Genomic DNA, 19,815 nt, shown 5'->3' on the forward strand with positions numbered 1-19,815 from the left:
GCTGTAGAAGGTGTTCCTTTTCTTGAGCCAGAATCAGGCAGTCGTCCAAGTAAGGATAAATTTGAATGCCTTGAAGCCTGAAGTAAGCTATCACTGGAGCCAGAACCTTTGTGAATACTCTGGGCAGTAGATAAGCCAAAGGGCAATGCAGAGAACTGATAATGAAAATGTCCAGTTCAAAACCGCAGATACTGTCTGCAACTTAGCCTTATGGGCACATGAAGGTAAGCTTCCTTGAGATCCAAAGTTACCATCCAGTGATCCTTGCCCAGCAGAGGTAACAGTTGCTGTAACGTCAACATCTTGAACTTGGGAATGTCCAGATAAGTGTTGAGGATAGATAAATCCAAAATTGGTCTCCACGTGTTCCCCTTCTTTGGTACTAGGAACAGGCGAGAATAAAATCCGAGCCCCTTTCTGATACAGGGACTGGCTGAATAGCCCCTATCTGGAGTAACTGAGAAACTTGCTTGAGAGCCTCTTTTCTTTGTGGAGGAGGAACATCTGGCATGCCTTTGAAAGGGGCATTGTGTGGAAATAAAATCTGTACCCGTGATGAATGATATCCAGCACCCATCTGTCTTGAGTGATTAAATCCCAATTTTCTTTGAAAAGAGACAATCTTCCTCCCAAAGGAGCTGCCAGACGAGAGTCCACTGGCAGCTGAAAAGGCAGGTCATTGGGTCTGCTTACGAAAGGACTGACCCCTGCCCTCACCAGAAGTCTGAGCAGGTGAACTGTCTGATCTAGGCCTAAACGAACCTTGAGCCCTGCCCCTACCACGCCTAGATCTACCCCTAGACTGGGAACCATAAGCAGGATATGTCCACCCCTTAGCAGGCCAATTTCTACTAAACTGGAGGTTGCACCTGCAAAAATCTTTAACAGTCTGCATAGACTTAGCTTTGTCCTCCATTTTCTTTAAAACTGCTTCCACAGGCGGTCCAAACAACACATCAGACTGTAAAGGAGCATCCAAAATCCTGGTCTTAACATGCTCAGCTAAATTCTGATCCTTCAACCATGCATGTCTGCGAAGAACAGAACTAGTAGCAGCCACCCTCGAGGAGGCCTGAACAGCATCAAAACCACACTGCAAAGAATGCTTACCCACTTGTTCAGACACATGAACCAAATCCAGCAATTCTTTACACTCAATACCTTCCGCCAAAGCATCCACCTTAGATTTCAATTGTGAAAGGAGATAATTCTGATATTTCAGCATATGAAATTGACAATTCAACGACCTCATCCCTAGAGTGGAAGTATTATATACTTTCTTACTCTACCTATCCAAAGCCCTTGCCTCTTTATCAGAGGGGACATGATTTTAACAACAGAAGCTTTAACACCTTTAGGCCCCTGAGAAACAGTTTCTGGGTCCGCCCTGGGACTCTTAAACAAATACTTATGAGCTTCGGGCACCCTATAATACCTATCAGGCTTAACAGGAGCAGGAGGCAAGGAATCAGGGTTCAGAGAAGCCTCTGCAAAACATCCTCCACCACATTCAACACAGGAGGAATAGCTAAGGGCCTATGCTGAGGCCAAAACAAGAATTCCCTAAGCCTTTTTCTGGAGTCAGAGTAATCTTGGCCTTCCCATTTAAAGTGCTCCCTCATGGAGTGAAGAGTCTCTGAAAATGAAAAATCCTCAGGAGGAGAAGCTGAAGGAGTGGAATCATCCACATCAGAATCAGAATAAGCAGGAAACTCTTGCAAGTCTTCCACAGAAGACTCTGAAGCCTGTGAACACTGTTCAAAACTATCAAACTCCTGTTCCACCCTAGGCCTCTTATCAGGTGGGGCATAGAACCTCTAATCAGAGTAATCAAATCTTCAGCCATTTTAAGCATATGTTTCTTAGGCACAGAGCCCGAAATGCTAGGAGAAGCCCCTACAGAAGCTGAACTTGGCCTTCCTCTAAAAGAAGCTCTGGAAACAGAAGGAGAGGCCCTAACTACCTTGGGAAGAGAGGGAAGAACAGTTACCTGAGAAGCCCCCTCAGCCTGGCCTACTTCCTGAGAGGGCACATCCTGTAACAGTAAAGTATCTGCCTGAGACTCCATAGAGACTCCTGGCAAAACCTCTGGCTCCCCTGAGCCTTCTAAAGGACCGACGTCCGGGACTGCCGGTTCCTCACCCCTAGACTTCACTGTTTTGTCCTTGCGCTTCTTAGATGAAGCAGGCGCCGGAGCATCCGACGGCATAGTATAATTGCAACGCTTCCCAAACACTAACCTAGCACAATCAAGCCTCCTCTTAATAGTGCGCTTATTAAATCTAGCACAAGAGCGGCAACCAACAACGCCGTGCTCAGGCCCTAAACAAGGTATACACAATGTATGATAATCCCTATGCGGTATCTGCTTCCCACAAGAAATACAGTTATTCACTTTTTCTGACATCCGTAATATACTGAGGCAAGAAAAACCAAAATGTTCAACGGGTTACTTAGCCAACTCTGTACTCGGTCTGAAACTCCGGTTTCGGAAAATCTCAGAACGCCAACCTGCACTCGCAAAATTGCTTCTGCATCGGACCATGCGGCAAAAAAGACTGAGGAAATGACGTCGGTCATGCGCATTAGTACCCTGACGTACTGACGTCAGTCTAAGGCGCCATGACCGACGTCAGCCTTATACTCTGGTATTCGGGCCGACTGGGACGCGGACTATACCCAATTGTCAGGACTGCAGCAAGGGAAGACGAAGAACATCAAGAACTGACTGATTGTGTACTTCACAAACTAAATTAATGTTCAAACTTTTGTCCCCCATGTCCTGGTCATCGAGGTGCAGCATCAGCTGCACATTTGCTCCTTACTAGTTTGGGAGCTGTAGTGTTCATTTATTTCCTCCAGGGCAAGAGCAACTGGGGCCCAAATGTTAGTCCATCAGGCAAGAATTAACCAGGGGCTTACATCACACAGGTAGCCATGAGGGGGAGTTGGCATGGTATAGCCCTTACACTTCCCTGTGTGATGACACCAACTCCTATGTCATCACAAGAGCCATGTACACCCTTTTACATATACATGCATTTTACCACACAGACCCCCACAAGGGCTACCATCAAAAGCTTGGGTGGTTATGCTCATGGCTCCTGTAGCCTCTTGGTTGCTTCATGTTTGCACCTCTGCCCTGGTGTGCCAAATTTCATAGGCTGGGAGCCACCGAATCCCTCACCTAGGCAGATGTCCCGGCAGAAGTCATGCATCTCCTGCTCACTTGGCTGTTCAATCTTCTGAGCTAATAATCAAACTAAGGTCTCTGTTCCTCAAAGCTGGGGCTTTACTGCTAAAACATCTGAACTAGATGTTTATGTGAATACCATCATATGTGTGCATATTCAGATGTTCTCTCTCATCACTATCATGTTAGCATCTCTGGTCTATTTATGACGACAGTTTTGGTCCGTCAACATACCAAACTTTTCCAAGTGCTCCATCCTAAAACATTTGGATGCCTTAAGTGAACTTGTAATGACAATGACACTTGAAACAACAGACTGCATATTTTACATTTGTAGACACAGTCCAAACAAACCTGACTCAAAGGCTTTAAATTATGCCTGGAATCAGATAACTTCAACCATTAACAGTTTTTGCAGTCACAGCTTTAAATTATGCCTGAAATCAGATAACTTCAACCATTAACAGTTTTTGCAGTCACAGCTTTAAATGCAGGTTTTATATATGCTGTTATCTAAGCTGAATACCAAAGACGATTCTTCTGGTCACCATTCATTCTATCCAGCATTCATCCTTACTAGCAATAGCAGTTTGAAAGGCATTTTCATAATTATTGCATTTTTTATTAGTTCTAGTACTGCTAAAAAGAAAGCACTGTACTCAAAGTGTGCAGTTTTACAGTGCACCATACTCTTCTGCTTTTTTTCTGCTGACATGTAAAACACTATTTTGCTTTTTACAACTTATATGAAAAAACGTAAGGAGTTTTGTTATTGGATATCCAGGTTTATGATGATGTACATTAATTAGTACCAGTATGTTTCTGCAAAAGAGGATAGAAATTCAAATTTTTTGATAAAATACTAAAGGTATTATAGATAAGAGATGCAAATGCATTTTTTGTTCGTTTTTTTTTTTTATTTATTTATTTGGTCCCTTGCATTATCCTGTGGCCTCCCTGAGCAGTGTCTCACTTCCATGCCTGGTCAACTAGTTTCCGTGATCCTCTAAACTTGCTCTGATTCAGCTGGGGCTGGTCATGGGGGGGTCTTGGTGATCAATGTTTTGGCGCATTTTTTTCCATTATATCATACCAGTCATTCCTGCCTCCCAGTTCGGTATCATGGTGACAGTTTATCGGTGGGTGTGGTCAGATCGCCCTGCCTCTGTGGCAGGTTAGCCATGCCCACCACCTTTACTCCTCCTCAAGCTACGCCTCCTCAATGCAGCACCCACAGCCTCCACCAGGGGTCACCCCAGGGAAAGCCCATGACCCCCACATGCCTCACATCCTACTCCATCAGACTTCTAAGTTACTAATTGAACCTGGGCCATCTGGGTTGTAATCTGGGATTTATCCCTCTACACCCCCAGAGTGGCCAGGGATACACAACACATTGATCTTCTCCACTTTTTAATGAATGAAAATGGGACTAGGACACAACTTTATGTCAGTCAGGAAAAACATTCATGCACGTGTTTCTCATGCAAACTAGACATTTCTAGAACTAAAGATATTGTCGTAAACAACAAATTTTAATGCCCAATGAAGCATTGTGGTGATAGGGGATGCAACCATAGCTGTCAACCTCCTGTCCCCAAAATGAGGAACATTAGCCCTCATAATGTGTGACAAATGGGCAAAACGTGGAACACTTACAACTGGCTTACTAACAGCTTCAACTAGGAAGGGCATATGATGGCTAAAATAGGATGGTTTTACGTATAAAAAAGATATTCTAATGAATTAATATGATTCCCATCTATTTAGCCATGGATAGCAGGTAAACAATTTCCAATAGTGAATGTGTGACAGACCCTTTCAATGTGGAACCTTGAGGAACATGCACCTTTTAAGACCCCAAATGAGGTACGTTCCTCGTAATGAGGTACACTTGAGAGCTATGGATGCAACGCTGTTTATCCACTGTTGATTAAAAGGAGCACTCAACTTGAACAAAATGTTATGAAAAGAAAATTACAACTTCAAAATGTTAAAGGTAAAAAAGGATATGCAAGCTGGCTAGAATGATCCTATTGTATATACATTAATGAGCATACAGTGGTGTATTTCATTCGCTTAGATAAATTATCTGGCACAAATAAATACTACATTCACAACAGTGTAGGTATTGTGAATACAAAGGATACTCTAGATGTGATGCATTTTATGTTGGCAAACAATCAGAAAATGCAGCCACATGTCTTAGCAGTTAAATCAAAAATCGGAATAATGCAGTATATAAGCACACCATTAGAAGCAGGATGTTTTTGTTGTGTGTCAGTGCTAAGTGTTCAAATGGACAGGTGTTGACTGTCTGATGCAAAAGAATATTTTGAAATAAAAAAAAGGCAGTTGCTACTTAATGTCAGCCACCACCCCAGTCTCAATGATCACATTAGTATAAAATGTGCTCTGAAATTTCACCACTGAGATGAACAGTTGTATTTTCGGACTTAGTTGTTATTTTACATTTTTAACGACTGTATTTGCAAGATGCTCTGTTTTATGAGCTTTTTGCTTTTATAAATTTTAAATAATTTGTTTTTTTTTGTACAAGATTTTTATTTTGGAACTTTGGAAACCATGTGCATGTGTCTTTAACTTGCAACACACATCTAGAGTTTTTAATGTCACATAATTTGTTATCCATATTACTTTAAAATGTGCTTTAAAACATTCTCTGTTCTGATGAAATGTCAATTAAAAAAGTGTAAAGATAAACACATTAAGCTTAAATAAATTAGCCCAACTACTGTTATTATCTGTAGTACATAGCACTTTTATTATTGTTTCTGATGGGTTGCACACTTGGGCTGCTCCATTAGTCTTTCTTGTTTTATTAGTAAACTTTTCTTAGGACCTACCAACCATTGTGGAATAGAGAAAAAAAAAGTCCTGTCTATGACCCAGATGACCAGAGTTCACTAGTAATTTAGGAAATGAAAAATGGAAAAGGCGGGGTGGGGCTGAGTGGTCACTATTTGCCTGCTCATTATGGAAGAGGAATTTAGCTTTATGTTGCTGCTTGGATGACAACTAAAAACAGTACAGGGAGCTGTACAAAATGAACAGGCCTGGTGAGCACTTGTCATCATGCTAGTGCATGAGCCACAGACGTTGGTATACATTGACACATTTCCTTCAGCAGGCACAATGCAGCGAAGCTCAAAGGAAGCACTTTAAAGGAGGAACAGGAGCTCCAAGGGATACGTGGTATGCAGGCTACTCCACTGGACCAGCAAGCTAGCCTACACCCGACTCTCACCTCAGGAGACTGGCTGGGACAATTATGATGTCTGGTCCAGAACAAACAGGATGCATTACTTTAACCTTGTCTGGGGATGCCTGACTCATTTTCCCTGCAAAATTAATTAGCTGCTTTGATGCATGTACTTACATTAGTCAGGGTCCTGGGAAGAAGCAAAAAAAATGTTGGGATCCATAATAATTATAACTTGGATGTCAAAGACCATTTGTGATTTGGCACTCTCAACTACAGTAGCCGAACAGATCTCTGTCCTCTCCTATATAGACTTTTTCTTACTCTGCATAATTAGTACTGGTACCTGTCAAATGCAGACCTCTGCTATGTTAGGAGTGGTTATATTTGTATTGTTTGTTTAAATATTCCGAATGTGACCTGAACAGTGAAAAATCTAACCAACCTAGACTCTTTCTCAGAGTATTAGCTTCTTTCCTTCGATGGAGACGCACCATGCACATCCACACCAACGTTTCTTCTATTCCACAATACGTTTCCCCTATTACAAGTAAAAACTTTTCCCTTCAGGTTTTCTACACCTCCTTTCAATATGTAAGCTTTTTTCACCTACACCTGACTCTCCCCATCTGCACAAGATGGCAACTCACGCACTGGCTCTCTGAGCCAACACAAACATCTGTCTTTTGGCAGACTACCAGCTTGCATGGTGGACATACTAAAGTTGCTAATCCCAAGGCAATTTTTGAGTTGCCTCCTCTATATCACTATCATACATGCTGAGACTGCATCACACATCTTCCCAAGTGATCTCAGAGCAGAAATTCTTGACATAGAACTTTCCATACTACTTCGCTAAATGAACCAGCTCCCCTGACTGACTAAATTTAGTTGCAGTCATGTAGAAATCATACCTGTGGTCATAACCAAAGGGGAATATTTAAAAATGACTCTTTCTAATATACAGCTGGCCCTCCCTTTGGGAGAGTCTCTCCTACAAAGAGTCTTCTCCTGGAGGCATGAGTTCAGGACTCTCTAACTCTGGAGTAACATCGTATTCAATTTTGTTTTTCAGTAGGATTGGTTATGACAGCTCTAGAGCTTTCTGAAATGCTGACTTTAATGTACTTGTTTTGCGCAAATATCTGCAATTTCCTCTCATACAACTCTCCTTCTTCCACACCTACAACATATTGTATTTGTTCACCTGCTTTAGAACTACTAATAAATATGGACTTCTCCCACGAAATCTGCATTACTGTATTGTCTCTACACTCTTTTGTACTTTATACCACTGCGTTATTTCTGTGCTGAGGTCTTCCCAGAATTTCATTTCCTTTATCCTGATTTTCAGGCACCAGCAATGCAGCACAAGTTAGCAATTTACTTGCCAATCTACTGCCCATCAACATTTGAGCTGGAGAGAGACTGAATATGTTTCTGCATATTCCTAAGCTAAGAGATGACTATGCTATAAGCTCATTTTCATCAGATTTGTTTTCTTTTACTTTTCATATGATTACCTTCTCTTGCTCACTGCACTACAGGTAGTGTGAAATGGATGTTACATCTCTATTGTTCCCAGTAATGCACAAATCTTCCAAATTCATAATGGTTGTATTATGGACCATTGTGCCATTTAATAATATTGGGTACCCACCCCCTCTACAACATATACTTTAATGCACCAGTTATATTTAAACTTATGTCTGTCAGTTTAATTATTATAAGGAAGATGTTGTGAAAATATGTGAAGGCTGCCAGCCTAGCTAGATAGAATTTTGTAGATAATTCTGTCATTTTTAAGCATTAATAGAAGCCACAGGCTTGTTCTCTTAAATGGAAGAAAATAGTGTTAAATATTGAACGTCAAAAATGTAACAATAGTGCACTGCTGGAAGAAAGCTGATAAGTCAGCCTTGTATGATTTTGATCTCAAACTCCATGCCGTGGTGTCTGAACCAGCAGATTATTTCTATTGTTTTGAGACCAGAGTTAATTGATAGATTTTACATATATGTTGCTGTCTTTCAGCTTTTCCCGGTTAGGGGTCGCCACAGCGGAACTCCGGTCCACTAATGATTGGCAGTAGATTTTCACGAACGTTGAGGTGCCAGCTTGACATTCAACTTTCAGCAAAGGCATGCCCATTTACACACGTCTTTTGAACGCCCACTAAACCATGGGGAGGACTTGCAGACTCCACACAGAAGGCACTCCAGCCGAGAATGTCTTTAATTGCTGTGGTTTCCTGACTAGGTGCAAGATCAAAGCTATGTTAAACTCTGAGTTGCTGCTAGCCTGGGAAACCAGAGAATTGTTAAGAATGATGTAATCTAAAATAAGTCAGCAAGATGTATTATCAATTTAAAAGACTTTCACAGAGACAGAGAGAGGGTATTTTGCATTTGTCTTCAGAACTGACCACTCACCAGCACTTGCTTTGCTCTGTCTGTATGTAAGTAGGATCTTAAACTTTAGTGCCTCTCCTAGAAATAGAAAATAATAAGTTTAGTCTAGCTGTTTTTTTGTATTGATGTCAGACTATTCTACATTATTATTTTAAGCATTTTCCTGTGATCTCTGAACTCTTGACTAGCACTGTGTAGTAAGAAGTATTGTTCTTGTGTTTTTATTATTTATTATTAAATATCTTTAAACCTTTCAACTGTGGCTGTTTTGTGTAGAGATAATTTAAGCTCTAGAGTACATTGCATGTATATAGTTGTACTGTAGAAAGCCATTCCAAACAAGCCTTGCTGCTCAGTCACACCATTTGGATAATAATATTGCACAGTAATAATTGGACACCTCTTGGTAAGGGCCTTATTAGTAGCTGATATTAGTGGTTGGTGGAGGTGATTACTACCTTATAGCCTGGCAGGAAGGTGCATAGCTGGAGAACCTGTGCCAGCCTTCCCCAGGAGAGTCTGTGTGTTTGTATATAACCTGTATCTTAAAGAGTGTGTGAGTGTCAGCTACGTGGGCAGGGACACGAAGCACTGGTTGAACAGAGTGGGTGCTGGAAGTTTTAGCTTGACCACTAGGCTGAGATTTGAAACCTATAGCTGTTCCAGTGGGGAGTCTTATTGGGGATCTGGAGAGAAAGAGATAAACCAGCCCCAGACTCACTGTGATCTCTGTACTCTTAAGGGAAATTGTACTTTAGTGTGTGTGTATTTGTTATCCTTCTCAATGTGGACGCCCCTCACTGGTGTTAGTGGTGAGGATTGAGGCTCCTTGATTACTGGGCCAGTACACAGGCATTACAGATGTCATAATAATTCTCCTATGTGAGACACTTGGCTTTATTGAAATGTAACAAATTACTGCCCATTCATGGATGAAGATGTTCTCTGCTTTCAGGATGACCATGGAAGCAAGTTGGTTAGCATGTTATTATGGTATGCATTGCAGATACCACAAAATAGCACCAAGAATGCTTATGTTTGTCAGTGGCCAGATAACTGATGCTTAAAACATTGTAATTGAAAAATCACTGGCATCTTGCTATGGCAGACCGACATTTGAGGAAAGACGGGCGAGTCTTCAGTTTTCTTCAGTTTCACAATTTTCTAGTTCTTTCCTCACTGAAGCCATTTTCTCTGGTCAGTCTTTTACTTTAATGTATTTCAGTAATTTTGTTTGTAAGTCAACGTAAACAAATCTCTTAAATACCTTTACCTTTTACTTCTGCCACTGGTAAATACAGAATCATCAAATGAATCTAGTTAGTCTTCCAAACGTCCTTTATTAGTCTCTGGTAAATATATATTTTTTGGCTTTTGCCCACCCTCTGCTGACATCAGCTTACCTTCCCAGCTATTCAGTTTGGCAATTGATTTATTCCCCTTCAACCTCCATGGCTGAGGGATGGACTGACTGAACAGACAGCTCTTCTCCCTATTGATGTGCCTATCTTGGGAGTACCAGGACTGTGCAAATAGGAATTTATGCTTTGCCTTAACTGTAGCATGTCATCTCTTCAGAGGTGCCAGCCCTTCTAGCCTGGAATACACTGCTTGCATTCTCCAGCAACATAGCTCGTACACCTCTCCCAAATCAGTCCTTATACCCTCTCCCCCCAGAAGAGGGAAGCAATATCCTAATTCCAGTTCCATTCTAACATTTACTTGCAGTGGAACTGAATTATTTACATCTGCTAAATTTAATGTGGGTGCATCTGTAACTAGCTCTTTAAACATTTCAAATATTTTCCTGTTCATAGCTCCATTATGCTACATCTTGTGTCAACAGCTTTCTCAGAGGCATAGCTCCACTTTTCTACCAAATTTCTGTGAAACTAGAGACCTCCAGGAGATTAAGACTGCCACCTTTTCAAATGCTCAAAGCAGGGCAGGTTTGTTATGGAAATGCAAAATTTTGCATGATAACATATTGACAACCAGTGCAAAAAACTAAAACTCACTTTTTTTTTAGCAAAATAAAAACTCACGGTTATAGAATTTGAATGTTTTCCATTGGTTCATATAATATTAAGATGTCTCTAGAGCAAATTAAATCTTTTTTACAAAGGTACTAGTAGAAAGTTAGAAAATAGCTTTTCCACTGAAATACCATGATATTTGTAATTTTTCATGTGTTTTTTTTTCATGTTTTTTCTCCGCAGGACACAACTGCAGACTTTCTTTCATAAAGGGGGAATGGTGGTAACCTTACAGGGGATGCATCAGGAACACATTTCCTCTTGGAATTATACTCCTCTAGTTCCAGAAACAAACTCTTGAAAGCAAGTAGATTTCTTTACTTATGCAGATGTATTTCTTCACTTATGACACCATGCAACATATGGATGGACGAGTAATAAGACCGAAAATGACACACAAAGTCTAGACTCAGAAAGTTGTCTTTCTCAAATAATATGTCTAGCCTAAATGAGGTATACATTCTAACTGTGACTTTAGTAGCTACATATCATGCCATACAAATCACAGAAGCTAATTAGCATTACATATAAGTAAGGATGTTTTCTGAATTTATACCTCATGCAGTATTTACTAGTGTCGGTGACTGTACTTCCTGTCATTATTTGTATTTTGTCTGCCCAAGGTCAACAACTCTCTATCCATCTCAAAGTGACTATGCACTAGTGAGTCATTCACATCTGTGTTTTGTCACATGACATTTGTATGCTAGCTAACCATATTAGCAATATCATCCCCAATGGCTTCATGACATAGCATACAGTTTATCAAGTTCCTCATGCACATCTCAGCAATACCCTGCACTTTTGTACTACTGCAAAACTGTAATTACTGTGCCATCCACTGTAGGAGTTGCAGCTGTAATTATACACAGAAGCTCTACCCAAGTTGTTTTCTAGCTATGAAGAACAATTGAAGATAAAAGTGCAGACATACACATTTCAGAGTTGGGAGTTGGCATACTGTTTAAGGTGTTTACCTTACAAACACAAGGTACAGGGTTTGATTCTCAATTTTGAAAGGAATATTAACTAAGCTTAAAACAGCCCACAAGGACAGCTAGCCTAATGTTTACCTATTATCCTACAAATATGAGAAAGGAGATAAGGTTGTATATGTGTTATGTCTTTCAGACCTGGTCCTGGTCTGATTAACAGACACCTTATTTTAATACTGTGTGATTCTGAGCAACTCATTTAATGAGGAAAAAGACTCAGTTTAATCCTTAAAATGGAGCACAGATGTCTAAAAACTCATACCCTGTCAAACTGCACATTAGAAACATACATTAAAGGACTACCTTTTTATGAAGAAATACTTTTGAATCACAACGTATACTCCTTGAATAGAGAAGGAGGAAAGGGATATTAACTACCTTGAGTGGAAAGTTTAGTAGTAGGGGTGCTGCCATTTTCATACAAAAAAGAGAGAGAGAAAACAAATCTTGTATAAAAGAAAGGAGGAGAATTTAGAAAGTGAAAGAAAACATCATTCAAATTGTGGTGAATTCTCATAGTAGTAGACTAAAATACCTGCAAACAGAGAACATAAGAACATTTAATGCTTGAAATGTCAAATAAAAAAGATAGAGAAAGGGAGGAAGGATCACTTGAGACCTTGTTGAATTCATAGACACAGAGATATTAACTGTGTCAACAGTATTTGATATACTGAAGGGTAGACTTTCTTCACCATCCAACCAAGTACAAAGTAAGCTTCGTAATTATCGGGGAACAGCATTTTAATAATGCACTTTATATACCTAGAATAGTGACCCAACTTCATAAAATGGTCTGCACTTACCTACTGAAACCATGGTTTCATAGTTATTTACCATCACTTCCCTGAAAAGCTCCTTATCATGTTTTTTTAACATCTTCCACTCCTCTTCTGTGAAAGTGACAACAATGTCCTCAAAGGTTTCAGGTTCCTGGAAAAAAAATTGTACTTCAACTTTTACTGCACTCAACACAAAACCTGCAGTTTTTCTTTTCCTTTTTTTTTTTTTTTTTGTAGCAGAAACAATTGGCATTCATTGCTAATTATGTATTTACTACATAAGTGAAATGGAGTTGAAGGACCCCCTTCAGCAAAAAGTTGGTTACAGAAGGGAATAAAGTTATGCACACAGTGTGACATTCAGTATTTGATTAGTGAACATTGCACTTGGCAACAGTCCTTATGTATTTATTCATACAACAGTTGAGAATTATGTAATATACTAGGTTCATCAATAAAATGTTTTTTAGTACTTAGAACAAACTAATGTTTTCCAGCACAGACAACTGTTACTTGAGGTAATGTGCACTGCATCTGTTTAACAGAAATGTGGCATCCTTTACATGTTCCTAATGATAAATCTTGACTTCGTTGTAGAAAGCTGATTTTGAACTTTCTGTAGTTGTTAAACAATTCATGCTTCTTTAGATTTAAGGTTTTGACCTGCTCCCATTTCTTTTTATGGTAGCAAAAGTTATTTTTAGGCCACTGGTTAGACAAAGAAATTACTTTCCTTTAATGCAGTGTGACTGGGTTTTAAACATTCTTTAATGGCAGACAAACAAATACCATGTCCTCCCTGCGATCACGTGGGTTTCCTCCAGGTGCTCTGCTTTCCTCCCACATCCCAAAACCATGCTGAAGGCAGATTGGACACTCTAAATTGGCCCCAAGTATGAGTGTGCGTGCATGTGTGTGCCTTCTGTGGAATGTTGGGTGCCGGGCTGGCATTTCGACACCGTAAAACTCCACTGTCAATTGTTCTGCAGAACGTTGCTCCACTGTGGTGACCCTTAATAGAAAAAAGCCAAAAAAAGAAGAATATTGATCAAGTCTGGCTGTGATATAACTGGTTTCCAGTCTACTGGAGTAAGTTTGGTAAGAGGTTCAAGCTGCCCTTATGTTAAGAATAACAAAACACACTACCAAAGCCAAGCCTGGTGTATCATATTTAGATGTTTGGATTTCATGTGACAACAGCCAATGCTGTTTTTCTAGTAGAATTTTTAGTAAAGCATGTTCTTCCAACAATTACTTACATTATACTAGTATTCATCCCAATTTTATTAAAAATAACATATTTAGAGGGCAGTGGGTAAGATTATTTAGGTCAATACCAAGTCCTGTGCACGAGGGGATGCACGGTCCAAACCAAGTAAACAGCTCCAAATAGACCAGCAAGGCAGCACAGAGTTCAATATATTTATTGAATATTGATAATTGTAACAAACTAGTTCGCCAGCAGCCTTCAGTGTAAAACAATATCATCAAGTTCATTTACATCATCCTTTAAATACATATCAGGAGCCAATCAAATAGATGAGCTCATGAATACTAATAAGTTTTGAAAAATGCTTGCAAGTCAGGTTTGAGGGCACTTGAGGTGAATCATATAGTTATAAAATAATGGTGAGTATATATACTCAACTGTGGTCCATCCATCAGAGGTAGAATAACCACCAGGTACAATGAAGCCAAACAGATTCTAGATGTTCAAACATGTCAGTAAGACAATATTAATACATGTTATTGGTTTTGACAATCCCATATAGGTGTATCACTATCACAAGCCATTTAGCAATTCTTAGTTAGAGGAGCAAAAGTCAAAAATCATTACTATCTATTAGACATGCCATGTCATAATAGAGCATATGTTAAACAAATTAGATAGTATGTATATGTGTAAAATATATATATATGTATATATAAAGATTAATAGTATGCAACATAAGTCATGAACATGGCATACAGGGTAGATCAACATTAATATTGACACCAGCCTGAGCATGAATGCTTTCACCTTGGTTCCACAGAAACATAGCAACTGTTCTATATCCGTCCTAGACACAATAAATGACCACCCAATGAATACACAATACCAAAAATAAGATTAATGTATTCCAACATCTCCTTCTAACAATATATCAGTACTTGAATCTAAATAATATTCCCATATTGTATAGAGCACCAATACTGACATCAACAGCCTAAATATGAAGGCATACACCTTTCTTTCAAAAGTTATGATGGCTGTTATATCTCTAATACCTAGATCGAAGTGGCACCATTTACAAGCCAAAAAGGGAAAAGGTGAGACGAGGAAACCATACTATTGTATTCAGTTTCAACTTACATAATGCTAACAAGCATAATTGCATAGTCACCTTGCTCGTAAGTTAGGTACCTTTCCTTTGTGCTCCCACAATAGGGGAAAAAAATTTTTTTGTGTTCAAACTAAACCTGGCCATCACCAATATCGGACTTAATATCAGACAGAAGTCCGTATGACTTAGTATATTGATCCTGTTCAGTGTTAAGCCAGGATCTTTAAACATTCATAATATTCAGGACACATAAATAGGAAACAACTAAAATTCCCCACTTGGTGTCCTATTATTAAATGGACTAATACAGATTCAATGTATTCATTACAAAATGATCATTGAGCCCCGGTGAAATAAAAGCCCCAATGTAATAATCCAATGTTTTTTTTTCCGATCCAGCAACCCATGCCACCCTTGTTTGTTTGTTCTGTCTCCAGAAATACGATCGATGACCATAAAGGTAAATCGGAATGTTTAAGTGTGTGTTGGTATAAGGCACTCGACTCCTTGTGGTTTTGATATCATGTTTCATTCTTAACCTTAATGCTCTAGAAGTTTGTCCAACATAGAATCCCCACAGTAACAAGATGCCAGGTACACCACCCACTACTACAGTTTCCAAGATCTTAAATATCAAAAACTTTGCTGAATGACTGTCTGATATTCAGTCCGATAAAGTGTCAGTTGTTTATAGTAGTTCCCCCAAAAATGCATATGTTTAAAGTGGGAGCACAAAGGAAAGGTACCTAACTTACTATGCAATTATGCTTGTTAGCATTATGTAAGTTGAAACTGAATACAATAGTATGGTTTCTCACCTTTTCCCTTTTTGGCTTGTAAATGGTGCCACTTCGATCTAGGTATTAGAGATATAACAGCCATCATAACTTTTGAAAGAAAGGTGTATGCCTTCATATTTAGGCTGTTGATGTCAGTATTGGTGCTCTATACAATATGGGAATATTATTTAGATTCAAGTACTGATATATTGTTAGAAGGAGATGTTGGAATACATTAATCTTATTTTTGGTATTGTGTATTCATTGGGTGGTCATTTATTGTGTCTAGGACGGATATAGAACAGTTGCTATGTTTCTGTGGAACCAAGGTGAAAGCATTCATGCTCAGGCTGGTGTCAATATTAATGTTGATCTACCCTGTATGCCATGTTCATGACTTATGTTGCATACTATTAATCTTTATATATACATATATATATATATTTTTACACATATACATACTATCTAATTTGTTTAACATATGCTCTATTATGACATGGCATGTCTAATAGATAGTAATGATTTTTTGACTTTTTGCTCCTCTAACTAAGAATTGCTAAATGGCTTGTGATAGTGATACACCCATATGGGATTGTCAAAACCAATAACATGTATTAATATTGTCTTACTGACATGTTTGAACATCTAGAATCTGTTTGGCTTCATTGTACCTGGTGGTTATTCTACCTCTGATGGATGGACCACAGTTGAGTATATACACTCACCATTATTTTATAACTATATGATTCACCTCAAGTGCCCTCAAACCTGACTTGCAAGCATTTTTTCAAAACTTATTAGTATTCATGAGCTCATCTATTTGATTGGCTCCTGATATGTATTTAAAGGATGATGTAAATGAACTTGATGATATTGTTTTACACTGAAGAAGGCTGCTGGCCGAAACTAGTTTGTTACAATTATCAATATTCAATAAATATATTGAACTCTGTGCTGCCTTGCTGGTCTATTTGGAGCTAAGATTATTTAGGTTAACTAAAAATGATGATTTTTTTAGAAGGGGTGAATGAGATATTTAATATGTTTTGTGCTAGAGGTTGCAAACAAAAGATGGAATCTGGTGCCATAGAAATAATATGTAAAACAAAATAATTTTTTCCTCCTATATTGGTGATGGGTTTTGTTACTAAGTCTTGTAACATCAATAGCAACAAGTCTTTAAGGACAGTTTTGTGTTAAGAATGACTGTTTATAATTTAGATATAAAACAATGTTATATTGGATAATTGGAACATCCTTAGAGGTAATCCTGAGTTATACTCTACTATTAACTATGGTCTGAATTTTGTTTACAAAAAATCCAAGACTTTTTAGCAGTATTTTGAATTTGGGAACACTAAAGTACTTTTTTTTTTTTTTATTTTACTAACAAACATAAAGGAATATATAAATGTGTGTTTTGTAAGGCATGTAATTTTATTATAGAAGGACCCAATATTTCTTTGTTCCAGTAAGCTAGAAATATTATGATAAAGGAGTATTTTAATAGCAATTTCCTAGGTTTAGTATATATTGCTTTTTGTTCCTCATGTGAAGCATTTTATATTGGTATGACTACACATAAGTTGTCTAGAATAAAAGAGCATTTATACAGAAATAAAGTAAAGGATGAGTGTAATGTTTTATACAAACATTTAAAGGTTTGTATTAGTTTTGGAAAGTTTTACTTCATGGTTTTAGAACGTGTTCCGATTATAGGGGAGGGGAATACAAAAATATGGTGGCAAAACGGGGAAACCTGGTGGCAAATTTATTTGCAAGCCAATAAATTCCCTGGATTAAATGAAACTATTCATATCAAATGTTACCTAAAAGACAGTACTTTTATATGAGATAGGTTGTGTATCAAAAATGTGCATTAATTATTTTTAAAGATATTTTACAAAGAAATTACATAAATTATATATTAATTACTACATTAATTGTCTGAAGTATGTTACTGGCTGATTGTTATTTAAAAACTGTGTGTGTGTTTTCAATTGTATTCTGAGGAAGTCCTGTATGGGACGAAAGTACTTATTAAAGATTTGGTTTGTTTTGCCATTTTTTTATGAATTTTTTGAATGCCCTTATGTTATACTACACAGTAGGTTACCATTTTCTAGATGCTTGTACGTGTAACATTTTATGTGATTACATGGCAGTTATAGGACAGTGGTCATCAAAGATTATAATCAGACCTCAGAATAAGTCAGGGGAGTTAGGAATCTAACCATTCTAAATGGCAGTTAACATTAAGGAAAGTGTACCTGATGGCATAGGTCATAGTTTGTCAAGTGGACAGGATGGCTACTGTGTTGCTCATTATGCATGAGCAAAGAGACTCTCAATGTAAGGTAAAGTCTTGCAAGACAGCAAGAATGTACCTTTAAAAGCAGAGGGATTTTTGTATTTAGGAATGAACATATACCTTCTAAGCTAGTGGGGAGGATTATAGACTAGGATGGTGTTGAACTTTAAGTGGCTTTCTAGGGTATAATCACAAATTAACCATTGGGGCTTGTGGGTTGGTGATGCTTGGAGATACTGCAGTCACACTGGATAGAATATAATTTGCCAGAACCAGGACACCTCCCCCTATTCTAGTGTATGACTTTGCAGTGAAGAAAGAGGTTGCTTGGTGTCATCCATGACTCTGTTACACATGCACAACCTGGGATGCTGGTCTAAAACCGTTTCTAATGCAGTTTAAATTACTGATATATGTGTATTGGAATTTGCAACTTTTTGGCCCTTTTGTTTTTTAAACAATGTCAGAGTTCAACATTCCAAACTACGATTAAGACTATCAGTACAAGTGGACAGCATGTTTTGTTTGTTGGTATTATTATTATGCTCATATGGGTATGTCTCAGAATCTATCCTCGTGGTATTTTATATTTTTGATCAGCACAGGCCTTAGCAGTTGTCAAGCAACACATCACTTCTTGGTAGTGGTATACATAGGTTTCCGAGTATAATACTAGAATTTGTTATGTAGGAACCCAAAAAAAAGAAAAGAAGGAAAGATGGGCCAATTCTGCACAATTACATTTGTTCTGGCATTTTGGCAGAAATGTTCAACAGGGTGACATGTATAAGGGACAGCTGTACAATGGCCATGACTTGGTGATCATGACAGTTTTGCTGCTATCAGAATTAACTGGCTTGTAAGGTAATTAGCTGAAGAAGCAAGGCAGTCTGCAGTAAATATAGTTAAGGTTCTTGTTCTACAGTAGACACAATGGAAATCATAGCTACTCTCAGGTTATAGAGAAATGTAACACTGAGAGCAGTAGAAACAAAAAGATAAGGATGTTATGGTTTTGTACAGAAATGCTTCTGTTTAGCAATTAAATAATAAGCTATAAACTTGACTGGATAATGTTTAGCTGGATAGTATGTAAGCAGTTACAGAAATAGTACAAGTGGTGCTGGGTATTTAGCTTTTTGTAGCGCAGAAGTATAAAATGGATGGATGTTCTACAATCTTGTTGCCTAACAAAACTAAGCTTTAGGATGACACAAACCTTTAAGCTTATTCATTGATCATTATCGCCATGTCATAAAGGGTTGTATATAATGCTGGTGGAGTGCAAACAACTTTTTAAACCTAACAAAACAAAGGTAATCCAGAGGGCTCGAGTAAAGTCTGGTATCCCACCTGTAACCCAGAAGGTAACAGGACTAACAAGAAACAGAGTACAAAGGATTAGTCCAGATAAAATCACTTTAGCTGGCATATCTAGGAGACTGTCTCTCGGATACCTTCCCTGTGAGAGGAATAAACACGCCTTGTTGAAGTTTCAGTAGGTTTATTCAGTTACGTAGGTCGATGGATGAGTGTTCTTGTTCATCTACCTACTTAACTGAATAAACTATTGGAAACTTCAACAAGGTGCCTTAAATTCAATTTGTTAAGATAAAAAAATTAATCACAATAATGCACCCAGAATTAATGAGATTATCCTGGAGATATGTAGAATTTTTCAAAAAAAAAAAAAAATACTGTAATTTTTTTTATGAAACCTTACTACACATACAACTAAGTAAAATTATAATCAGTCTTGGA

At 38.2% G+C, this 19,815-nt stretch overlaps 1 protein-coding gene across 1 annotated transcript in view; it reads right to left on the reverse strand.

The window, feature by feature from the left end:
* The window catches only part of LOC122813851 (zinc finger protein 501-like), a 187,584-nt gene that overhangs the window by 66,475 nt on the left and 101,294 nt on the right, over nt 1-19,815 (reverse strand). The window contains exon 3 of the mRNA XM_044086388.1: nt 12,665-12,791. Coding sequence (XP_043942323.1) covers nt 12,665-12,791 — 127 coding nt within the window. The remainder of the gene's footprint in view (nt 1-12,664; nt 12,792-19,815) is intronic.

This window comes from Protopterus annectens, chromosome 10.part0 (genome assembly GCF_019279795.1).
Source record: "Protopterus annectens isolate FY-2018-M chromosome 10.part0, PAN1.0, whole genome shotgun sequence".
NCBI classification, from domain to species: Eukaryota; Metazoa; Chordata; order Ceratodontiformes; family Protopteridae; genus Protopterus; species Protopterus annectens.